This window comes from Sinocyclocheilus rhinocerous, unplaced genomic scaffold (genome assembly GCF_001515625.1).
Source record: "Sinocyclocheilus rhinocerous isolate Xijiao unplaced genomic scaffold, SAMN03320098_v1.1 scaffold1103, whole genome shotgun sequence".
In the NCBI taxonomy this organism is placed as follows: domain Eukaryota; kingdom Metazoa; phylum Chordata; class Actinopteri; order Cypriniformes; family Cyprinidae; genus Sinocyclocheilus; species Sinocyclocheilus rhinocerous.
The window spans coordinates 158,762-171,411 of NW_015641443.1; the positions used below are offsets into that span (position 1 = coordinate 158,762).

The window sequence follows — 12,650 nt, forward strand, 5'->3', positions numbered from 1 at the left end:
AGATAAACTGGATATTAATCTATTAAAGTATAAACATTTTGGAATTTAAAAATGTAAAAACAAAGAGTCATGTCATGGCATAAAATGAATAATCTGCACTATTTCTAGGTCACTATTGAAATAAGAAAATTGGGCCATTGATCGTAAAAAGGTCAGCTGTTCTTGCTTTCCAAGTTCAAGATGTTCTTTGAATCATTTCCAATTATGCTGAAGAACATGATCATCAGATTATGCACAAACCTGTGGAGTTCATGAAGTGCTATTACCATTAAACCAAAATGGGAGGTATTTTTTTTTTTTTGGTGGAAAATTTTAGTAGAACTTTTCTCTATAATCATCATGCTTAATTTGTAATGACTTTAATGACTTCAATAATTTGTAAGTGCAAAAGTGACCCATTTTCACATAGTGGCCTCAGACTTTTCAGGTTCCCAGTGTATTTAGCATTGACATCTTTTCAAATGAGTCTTATTATTTGAAATTCATTATAAAATTCTTCTAGATTTTACAGCATACATTCTTGGTGATGTTTGGTTTTCAGAGAAATGATGAAAAATCAGTCACTAACTATTCTATTTTATGTTCATCTTTGAATTATGCTTTTTTTTTGCCACTAAATGAGTTTCTTAAATATAAGTCACACACCCACATATGGCAGATAAAAGCTGTGGAGACTAATTTATAGACTCTACTGACTAATTTATCTAGTGGATATTACAGAAGCCTTAATCCTCCTCAAATAAGACTGCAGTTCCATAAGGCTTTTGAGAAATTCATATTAAAATATAGATAGTACTATATAAAATATTAAAATTATAATATAATATCAATATTATAAGATGTGAATAACATTTAAATATTTACCCCACTACCATTTAATTAATAAGTTACACAGTCTGAACTTAAGCTACAAATAAATACTCTGTACATTGGCTTATTATATTTAATACTGAGACTCTTACACATTATATTTTTAAAAATGATTTTAAAAAAATTGTTTTTTTATTCCACCTCACATTTGAAAACAGTATTCAGGTTGAAAGGAATAAGTCTTTTTGAAATCTGACACCATTTGACTTAAAATCTCAGCCTCAAAGTAATTCGATTTCATTGTGACAAAGTTTCCTATATCAGTACCGCAATGGTATTAAACCCTTCATTAAAGAACAAACACAAATGAACGGAGAAGTCCTGCTGAGAGAGCTTTGCTTTGTAGTCTTTTACCTCCTGAATCTGAAATGAACACTTAAAAGCAAACCTTTAAGCACATGAGATCATTTTGATAGGCATTAGTCACTGGCTTGATACAGTCATACTGAATGAAGAAAGAAACACTGTTTGTAATTAGAAATGGAGATTAACCCGTGCGATTTTTATCAAAGAATTCAGATGGGTCTTTTAGAGTTTATTACGTTGATGAATCTTACTCTGTTTAATTGCAAGCGATTGCAGTTCAACAGAGTACGGGTTTGCTGAAAGATTAGCTTTGTTTAAATATGATAAACTAAAATCAAAGACTGGGACAGAGATCAAACATTTTAGGGAGTGCCATTTCTATTTGCATATAGCCAAGCATTGCTAGCAGTACAGAACAGCCACGTTTTCCTCCTAATTCAGAAAGCGTTGCGAATAAACCTATATGTTTTGCTTCCTCAGAGCATGGTAAGAAAGTCAACGCTCGATAAGCACTGTCTCTGTTTGATGTTAGAGGTCTGCTCCTTCATGTGTGAAATTCTCCACCTCTGGAAAAATCAAACATAAACCCATTAAAACTTGTGCGAGTTGCCACAGGGTGAGTCCGCACCACTGAGAGCATGTCTTCTCTCCCTTGGACTTTTGAAGGAAAGGTCATGCCATCCTTAAAGTGAAGGAAAACTGTTTGGAAAACATGAATTATTTCACATCTGGCACTTAGCTTGATTCTGTCCACTCATTCACTCATCTCATAATGACTCGCCCATTTGAATTCGGCTTGAATCAAATCTAAATGATCTTATGCTCAAAGCATTTTTAGGGCTGCCATTAGGAAAAGAAACCAAATTATTCTTATATAACTATTATGTTAAAAAAAAACACATGAAAACAAAGCTTCTCAAGGAACTTCAGCGGCAACAGAACGGAATACGGTACAACTGTGAAGCATGCACATCAGCATGACTTCACGACAGTATTACTACAACAGATAATAACAAAGAAGAACTGGTTAGCAACCACAACATTTTCCCCCCTCCCACCAAGCTTAAGTATGAAACGAAGCTTCAAAGTCCTGGAAGTGTGCAGGACGTGCCCTTGTCCTCACAGGGCGAGTTGTCATAGGGACATCCTCAGATTGTGGGCTCTGACAATGTTCGGTTCTTGCTTCCTGTCCGGTGACTACATCAGGATCCAGATTTAGTGGCGGCAGAATGGGGTCCATAGGTCGGTTCAGGTTTTCCTCCATAACAGAGGGGGGGGGCACTCTTCGAAGACAACTGGCATGCCAGCGGGATCCATTAGCTAGCTCAAAAGTGACTGGCCCAAGCTGCCGTTTGACCTGAAGTGGCTCAGAAAGGAAGAGCTTAATTTATTGCTGCAATGTGGCCTACGGGCTCTTACCCAATCCTGTACTCTTATCTTTGTGGGCCGAACATGATGCTTGCTGTCATATCTGGCTCTCATGTTGCGCTGATGTTGATGAACCCGTGCCCGAATCGAAGTGTTCACTGGGAGCTCATGAGATGGGCGCAGCCTGCTCAACGGTAATTCTAGTTCTCTGCCAAGCATGAGACAGGAAGGGGACACCCCAGTGGTGGCATGTTTGGTAGCGCGATAATGCAAGAGGGTCTGGGAGAGGGCAGCCTTAAATGGGAAACCTTGGGCAAGGTGTGCACGTATACCATTTTTCAGACTTTGATTAAATCTTTCCACGCCACCATTAGCTACTGCTGAGGCGTCACATGTCACCAGGATGGGGCTGGAGAGATCAAAATGAGCTAGAGTTGGTGGTGACGTGAGAAGGTGTTTGAGTCGATGAATAGCCTGCTCACAATCTGCTGTCCATACCCAGGGGGTGTTATGCTTGAGTAGCTGTCGTAGAGGCGCAGTTTTAGCTGCATTAGTCTCTGCTATTTTAGCTGCACACTGTGTAGCTTCTTCAATTTGGAGTGCCAGAGTGAGAGCCTTATCCAAAGTAAGTCTATCATCTTCCATAAGCAGCCTCTCTCTGTTTGTTTTTTCAATAAGTTGGTCTCTAATTAATTTGTCACGGAGAGCACCGAATTTGCATGGCCCAGCAAGGCTTTTTAAATCAGCGACAAACTGACTGGCTGATTCACCCGATCGTTGGCATCTTTGTCTGAAATTTAGGCGTTTCAACAGCACGCTATGAGTCTTTTAAAAATGTCCTTTTAGTCGTGCAACAGCGTCAGAGTACGTATTTGCAGCGCAGAGCGTCTGGAAGATCTGTAATCCCTCAGCGTCGAGACAATGGAGGAGAAGTGCGCGCTTTCTCCCGTCCGGGACATCATCCAAACCCGCGGCTACAAGGTACGTCTGAAACTACACATACCACCGCTCCCACGGCACGACAGGTTCACCAGCGTGGGGCAGAAATGGCTCAGGGGGAGGCAGAGATAAAGCCATCCTCGTCGCCAAATGTTATGTTCAACAAAAACACATGAAAACAAAGCTCCGGGTGAATGCTTGTTTACTCAAGGAACTTCAGCGGCAACAGAACGGAATACGGTACAACTGTGAAGCATGCACATCAGCATGACTTCACGACAGTATTACTACAACAGATAATAACAACGAAGAACTGGTTAGCAACCAACAATAACAAATTGTGTTTCAGTGTGAAATCCTGTTTTCAGGAACAAAACTAGGGCTAGGGGGCCTTCAAAGATTGAGAACCACTGATTTACATAATGCTTAAAGGACAGAGTCATCAAAAATTTACCTATGACATGTCAGTGCAAACCATCAGCACCCTCCCGAGCCCTAGGTTGAGAACTTATGATAATATAGAGCATACTGAATGTTGATTGAATTTCTACATAATTGTGTCACTAGCACTGAAAATCTCATGGTGCTGTAGCCATCCAATCTGGCTTCACTTAAAAGGCTTTAAAATTAATTTTGGCACCAAAAGCAATTGTAACGAGGATAATTGCATGCATTGTTGCTTTTCTGCAGTTGATATATGGGTTTATGTGTTGGACATCCAGGGAAGAGCTGGCAAACATCTGGAAATGACAATCAAAGCCTAACACACAATTACAATGACATTTACACATCTGCCAACATGTACAAATACCTGTTTACTGTGTTATATGAATCTCATCCAATCAACTGCATATAGTAAATTCGTTTAAAACAATAAGCTGAACAATATGTAACAAATGCTGTTATGATTCAGATTCCTTCAAACATAATGCAGATCTGTATTACTCATCTTTCTTTTCACCCACACCATGAATTCACTTCAGTTAATTTTCACTTTTAAATGTGTGTGGACTGGAACCACAACCTTGGCTTTGAATAGCAAAACATTGATGTGAAATCCCAAAAAGCCTTTGTGTGAATGAATGCCTGAGGGACAGTGCCAGCATAACACATAAATGAATCCAATATTTTCTTGACTCATAGTATACACAGCCCTACACTGTTCAATGGTTTCTTTGGTCTGAAAGAAGGCTTTGAAGCTTATAATTGGTCCAGCACACAATTTACAACCAAGACAAATATTAGAGCCCATGTTCACAGGTTAAATAGCAGCAGAGTCAAACATCTGAAGAGAATATTACAGGACTTATACAAGAATCTACGGCTGCCCATTAGTGCACAACACAATGGAAACAAGCCGCAACACAACAAAATCTCCACAACATAATGGAAACAAGCTGCAACAAAACGAAATTAGCACAACACAATGTAAACTAGCTGCAACACAACGAAATTAGCACAACACAACGGAAACAAGCCACAACGCAATCTCCACAACATAACGAAAACAAGTTGCAACACAACAGAAACGAGCCACGAAATTAGCACAACAAAATGGAAACGAGCGGCAACACCATAGACTGTATAAAAACATGGACGTAGTGTCAGTGACGTCACCCGTAGGTTTCCGAAGAGCGTTTTTGAAGCCTAAAGTAGGCGGAGCCGGCCGTCGCCATCTTGGCAGTGCATCACTGTGCGTCACTCCCGGATAATCGAAAATGGGCAAAGAGGCGGGAGCTGGTTGCTGAAACCACGCCTACCTAGCTCGACGGTGGTGACAGCAGCAGCAATCCACCTGTCACTTAAGTGGCCGTGCCCTTAATTATGCAGAACTTTAAGGCTTAATATAATTTAAACGGATGAGTTATAAAGAAATTAACCCCCCTCACAGTTGTCATGAAGGGCAAAATTAGCTATATAGACCAAAATCATTTTTTGAACTAGACTGTAAACATGTTTTTTCCTGCTGTAAAGTTGGGCATTTTACCATGGGGAGTCTATGGGATTGACTCCCTTTTGCAGCCAGCCTCTAGCGGCCAGTCGATGAATTACAGTTTAAGTCACTTCCGTGTTGGCTTCACGAGAGAGAGCGGGAGGTTGCCGCTTGGGCAACACAAGGGAAACAAGCCTTTAAGCTGTGGAGATTTCGTTATGTTGTAAACATTTCGTTGTGTTGTGGAGATTTTCTTGTGTTGTGCACTACTGGCCGCGCCACCATAAGAATCAGCAAGCTGTACAGTCCTACAGAATGTAGAATGGAAAATTAACTCATTGGTCTATAGGCTAAAGGTTGTTTTTTTTTAAGTTGAACAGCGACATAAAACATAGTGCCTTTTAAGATGTGGTAATGGCCTATACATCTATACATGTTTACATATAAAAAATTATCTAAGTAAAAGGCAGCAGAAAGCAAGAACATGTTCGTTCACACTTGTTATTAAAGGGGTCATATGATGCGATTTCAAGTTTTCCTTTCTCTTTGGAGTGTTACAAGCTCTTGGTGCATAAAGAAGATCTGTAAAGTTGCAAAGACTAAAGTCTCAAATCCAAAGAGATATTCTTTATAAAAAGTCAGCCACACTACTTTGAAAGCTGACGCTCGCGATTATGGTAGGGGGCTTTACATTTCCGACGCGTGCTTGCAGTGTTCGGCCAATCACAATGGACCTACAATAATGTACAGTATTTGAAAAATAATGTGTTTTTTGAACATTAAAGCATGTCAACATATTCTGTTACACCAAATACACAAAATAATGATCTTTAAAATAGCATCATATGACCCCTTTAAAACGCGAGATTCAGCGTTCATAATAAAGCATCAACGCGGAGCGACTGCCAGAGGCATTTTTATATAAAAACAAAAAGTAGATCGCAGCAGAAAGCAAGGCGTTCGTTCACACAGAATGCATACTTGCCTTTAAAATGTGAGACTTAACAAAGTGGAATGAAAGCGTTTTTAAAAATAGGCTACAATAGTGTACTTAAAAAGTCTTAAAGGCAGGGTATGTGATTTTTCAAAAACACTTTAGAAAACTGATTCGGGCCGAATAGCAAAACAAACTTGTAGCCAATCAGCAATAAGGGGCGTGTCTACTCGTGATGTGGAGGAGAGCGCGTTCAGTGCATGGGACGGACATTAGCCGAGCCGAGCGCCCGTCGCGCATGCACGAGATGCTGATCAGCAAAACTAGCGTATGTTTACGATTAAAAAAAATTGCCGTGCAGCACTAAAAACGCTTTCTTTGATTTTCCCATAAAGTTTAAGATGCCGGGTTGTCGTAATAAGGAGCCCAGGGATCACTGTGTGCCGTTTCAGGTGTGTGTGTGTGGGACTGCATCTTATCAACACCAGTGGAGCCTGAGGCAAGTCAAGCGTTCTCTGATTGGATACTGTCTGACAGGTCGAGCTCCAGTCGTGGTTCTCAATCACGCCTGGGATGGTTAAATCACTGGCTCAAAACTGAAACTAAGGATAGCAAATTACCAGATCAAGTTCTTTCTTATACCATGTCATGCTTTGCTGAATGGAAGCCACTAGATTTCACGTAGAGGGCAGCACCCAGTAGGGGCCATTTCTTTCAATATCAGGTTGAGCCAGCAATACAATGGCACAGATTTGCTAGCTATTCTTAAAGCAGGTTTGGTCCAGCTCAAAGCTTTGAAACTTGTTGAACAATGCTTTTGCTGAACCTTGATGGGTACTTTAGCCCATGAATATTTAACAATGGACATGAATACTGACATGTGGCCTGTGGCTAGGCACCTGTTAACAGTCCTGATGTGGAAAGCAGCAAAAACAACATCCAAAGGAATGACGAAATCCTTTCTATTTTAATATAAAACACTTTTATTAACAAATTTTCGATTTAAGCTGGACTCGTTGGCATGTAGAATATGGTATTTGTTATTAGCATTATTCGTTAGCTTTTTTGCATATGTTAAATTAATTATTCATGTTAGCTGCAACAAATCTACATATACAGAAAAAAATGTTAATCTGAAAAAATATTCTATTAAAAATATTAACATCACTGAATCCTTTAGGTTACATGAACAAAATTTATTGGTTCAATCAGATAGAAATCGCTCAATTGCAGGTTACCACTTTTCAAGGTTTATATCTGAGAAACTCATATAGTATCAGGCTGAAGGGAGGCTGTGGCAGATGAAATATATTTGGTCTCTTGAGCAATCTGACAGCTTTATTTTTCATGTATTTTGTTATCAGTACAATCTGACCTCAGTAGATGGATGATCCCTGGCTGAAGCGGTGAACCCTTCAAAACAAAAACACAGATAACAAGACTAAACTGCTGTGATAGAACAGAAAAACACATTAGAAATGAAAATACAGGCACACACTTTACACTTGAATTCAGTGAAGTATGGTGCCAGGTTTGAGGCTTATTTTAATAAAGTTCAAAATGAATGAGTAAAACATACATTCCCTTAACAACATATTTACTGCTATTTTCACATCATTGCATTTAAATCTTACAGGAATAGTTTACAGGGAAAAAAAATTACTGAAAATGTATTCACCCTCAGGCCATTCAAGCTATAAATAAGTTTATGTAGATAAGTCACAAGAGGTTAATTGGTTGACTGGAGTCATGTGGATTACTGTGATGTTTTTATCAGCTGTTTGGACTCTCATTCTGATGCCACCTATTCACTGCCAATCCAAATCTGTTCAGATTAAGAAACAAACTCATCTACATCTTGCATGGCCTCAGGGTGAGGTGCTGTTTTATGCCTAAACTGAAGCAGAAACCTTTAAGAGAAATGTTAGACGCACGATCATTTGGAAAACAGGACCAGCTGACAATGAGATGAAACCACATAGAGAAAATGAATCTCTCACCATTGCTGACACAAATATGAGTGTTTTACTTTGGCTAATCAAAATGTTGTGTCTGATGAGTGACTGGAAATGGTTCTTTCCTGCTGATGTACACATATGTCATAATGTAGCCACCGCACATTTACTTGTTTATATTGGTTTATTCCTCATATTTTGCTGAACAGAAGAAACAATAGAGAAACCCAGGTATATAAGGAAAACGTCCTGTTTCCTGCAGGATCGACGCTGAGCTGGCACAATGGATTGCTAAAATTTACTAGACAATTAAACCAAAGCCTCTAAAAGTAGAAAAATGTGTTTTGTTGTTAGCATTTGCTGCTATGCCCTTAATTTCATTCAGTGCTTACCAGAAGGCAAAAGCAGAACGGTTCTTCAAAGTAAGTCTGGGATTTGACAGGCTCAGAGGGGAAGCTGTGTATTTTAGTAGAGTGAAATTTACACAGCAAATAAATTATTTAGCTAAATCTCTCTGGGGAAACAGGACTGTGAGTCTGTGTCACATGGCTTATTCTTGGTTTTCTTTAAGGCAGATGGAAAATAGAAAGGATTTGATATGAGAGTGTCTGTTGTAACCCAATGGACAAGCAGTTCTTATGTGTGTAATTTCTGAACAATGTAAACGTACAGCTCAAGTTGTTTATTTAAAATCGTTGATCGTGAACATTCAAACAACAATGGAAAATGGTCCCAAATGTTACAAAAATACATACCATGTATCAAGCTTGTTTAAATGTAGATACAAAAATATTCACGTGTACACATGACTGTAAATAATTTGGGTCATGCTTTTTGTGAATTTATTACTTGAAATGTACCGTATGTTGCCTGTGTAGCATGCGGTATGGACATTACTCACTTTCACAGCACAGATACACAGTTAATATATACAACATCCAGATCTTCTGCTGTGCACTTATATATTACGTTTCATCCACATTGATATACAACAAAACAGCACGTCGTTTCAAAACCAGACATAGTCTATTCAGCGCAACTCATTAAAATAGGCACCTTTTCATATATGCATTTATATAAAGTTCACAAAGTACACTGCTAGCTAACTTAAAGTGATATTGAAAATTACAACATTTTAATTAACATTTTTATAAGAATATACATTCTTTATCATGGTAGATTAGAAGTAATCTGGCTAATCACACATTTAAAATAAAAAAATATTGTATGCCATCGGACAATATTGGGCAGTGATTTGAGGCTTTAATTTTTTATTAAATATATTACTATAACCTTTGCAAGCTTGTAGCATTAAAATGAATTTGCTGTACATTCCCTTTATATATTCTATCAGATGTGACTGTACATAATTATTTTACACTCCACTGGAAACAGAAACCACAATCCAGACTGAACTACCTTTATGTGGCGCTGACCCAGTTCGAGTCGCTTTCCGGGACTTCACAGGCCTTGATCTGGCTGCAAGTCCATCTCAATGAGTAAAACTGTGAGACAAGAACATTGGTGTGACAGGGCGGCCTGCTTTTTCGTTTCCCTTTAGCTTGTACGTAAACACAAATATCCTTTTATAGTAGTTGAACAAGCACTGCAAGTTACCACTGAAACTAAAGGATGTAAAAAAATGTTGTCACAGTACAAAGGAAATGCTAAGTTTACAGCATTAGCATTACTGCAAAGACTTACAATACACATAAGTACCACTTCCATTGTTAAGTATAAATTGGTCAATGTGTATTATTCTTTAAGATAAATAATAAGCATTGTCAAAGCCTATGACAGTTATATCAAGCTCCAACAGCGCCGTCTTTGTCATCGTTGATCTCACAATTGATAGTTTGTTCTTCGCACAAAAGGATTTGACATTAGACCATAAAACCGTCAAGTCATGGCGATACATGGCACAATGACACTCAAACAAGCATGCAAACTGAATGTTGACACACCCCGCTGGGATGACTTATCTGGAATGATAGTGCAGAGAAGGGCATTCGGCTTCCAAACGTGCCTAAATACACACACACACACACACTGATCTGAAAACATCATTAAAAAAAACATCACATTTGGTCTCTACAGTGTATCTCCATATATTGGATATTCAACAATCTGCTTTTGGTAGCCTTTTTGTTTCTCTTTTTTTTGTTTTTTAACTTACCTCATAAGCAAAATATATGAGCAGTCCAGGCAAAGAATCCCTAACCTCTTTTTCCTGCAGCGTATCATCAGTCATTCTTGATGATGCTGTTGCTTCTGTGTCCCTGCAGAGCAGAGTTGGCACAAAATGACGGCAAAACTACGATCTCGCTGCTCTCCAGAAGATCACTGTGGCTTTATTTACAGGTTTTATGTGTTGCAGAAGATGATCTGTGCCTGTCCGATATTGTGTTTTTCATACAAGAACCTCACTGACGACTCCTATGGAAACAAATTGCGCTATTTTCAGCAAATGTAGGGTTTAGTAGCTCATCTCTCTGAAGGTCAGAACTGAATTTCACTAGAACACTTCCTGGACATCTTCATGTCCTCTCACGGTCTCATTCTGGTGACAATACCACATCATTATAGATGCTAAGTTAGATTGTGATGGACGTCTCGTCTTGACATGCGGATGCGCGGCGAGTCTTGGGGCTGCAGCGAGTCAGCATGGAGATCTGCGTGCTGAAGTTGTTGCCGTTGCTGCCCATGGATGGGTGCTGGTATTTGGTGTCAGGACCCAGAAACCTTTCGAGGTGCCATCGCCTCCATTTCCTCTTGATCTCAGCTTGGACCTGAGAGAAGGACGAGATCCATTCTAATCAATTGGTGATGGATAAAACATTCTCACTCTACAGTTTTGTACAGAAACTCTACAAGGTACATTCAAAATTTTAGTTCACCCAAAAATGAAAATTATGTCATTAATTCCTCACCCTCATGTCCTTCCAAACCCGTAAGACTTTTGTTCATCTTCTGAACACAAATTAAGATATTTTTGATGAACTCTGAGAGCTTTCTGACCCTGCATAGATAGCAGCGCAACTGACATGTTCAAGTCCCAGAAAGGTAATAAGGACTAGGGTTGGGTATCGTTTGAATTTTATCGATTCCAGTTCTTTTCGATTCCCAGTTTTGATTCCAATGTGATTAAATAATGATATCGAACATTTATCCTGTCTCTTTTTTGCAAACCATTTATTGGAGCTGAATGCCATGAACAAAAATCAACAGGCTACATAAGAAAAGACTGTGAAGCTGTTTCATTCATGAAAGACAGCTGCTCTCTTTAGGTCAATGGCAGCGCGAACGCAAATTTAAATGCTCAAATCACACTGGTGTGATCGTACTCTGCACAAATGAACCAACAAGTGATCACAACATTGATCGCACACGTCAAAAAGGTTGAGGAATGAAACAGACGAATCATTGCTTAAGTATCCGATTCTGGAATCGGAATCGATTCCCAACCCTAATAAGGACATCATTAAAATAGTCCATGTGTCATTAGTTGTGGTACTCTCGTGAACGCACGTCAAAGACTGACATAAAGAGAAGAAATTATTGAATAAAGTCATTATTTTTGTTTTCTTTGCGCACAAATTATTTTCGTAGCTTCTTACAATTACGGTTGAACCATTGATGTCCTTACTACCTTTCTGGGCCTTGAACGCGGTAGTTGCGTTGCTGTCTATGCGGGGTCAGAAAGCTCTCGGATTTCATCAAAAATATCTTCATTTGTGTTCCAAAGATGAACGGGGTGTTGAGGGTTTGGAACGACAAGAGGGTGAGTCATTAATGACAGAATTAAAATTTTTGGGTGAACTATGCCTTTAAGTAACTCTGTAAATAAGGAGCATTAAGGAAGTAAAACGGTTGCAACTGGGTTTTACACAACACTGGCTCATTGGAAATACCTGACTCTAGGCTACATTTCTGCAAAACTTGAAGTATGCATTGTATTTCGCTACACAAATTTTTAGGTGACACATCCACATAAGGCACTATAAGTGATTTAATTTTTACCCCATTGCAAATTAGGGTTTATTAAAAAGCCCAGTGTCATGAAAAAAAAAACATGCTTTCTTTGCAAAATGATATTGCATTGCTTGTAGCACATTTCACAGCACTTTGAAAGTGAAATCTCTAGTGACTGGTGGTACACAGTTTTTGGGATTCTGATTGGCTGCCAATGTTTTTATATGATCAGCTGGAGAAAAAAAAGTTTGAAAGTGATTCCAATGATATCATTCCTTTGTGCTGTTATTGTTCTGGTGGTGTTGTGAACTAAATTTGAACTGATTTTGGAAACTATATCTTTATTGATATTTTTATAGCTATCCTCTTTGGT

General features: G+C 38.8%; 1 protein-coding gene across 1 annotated transcript in view; it reads right to left on the bottom strand.

The window, feature by feature from the left end:
• Positions 1–10,474: 10,474 nt before the first annotated feature.
• The window catches only part of LOC107754936 (vasoactive intestinal polypeptide receptor-like), a 37,885-nt gene continuing 35,709 nt past the window's right edge, over positions 10,475–12,650 (bottom strand). The window contains exon 13 of the mRNA XM_016571579.1: positions 10,475–11,094. Within this exon, the coding sequence (XP_016427065.1) occupies positions 10,900–11,094 (195 nt within the window). The 3' untranslated portion in view covers positions 10,475–10,899. The remainder of the gene's footprint in view (positions 11,095–12,650) is intronic.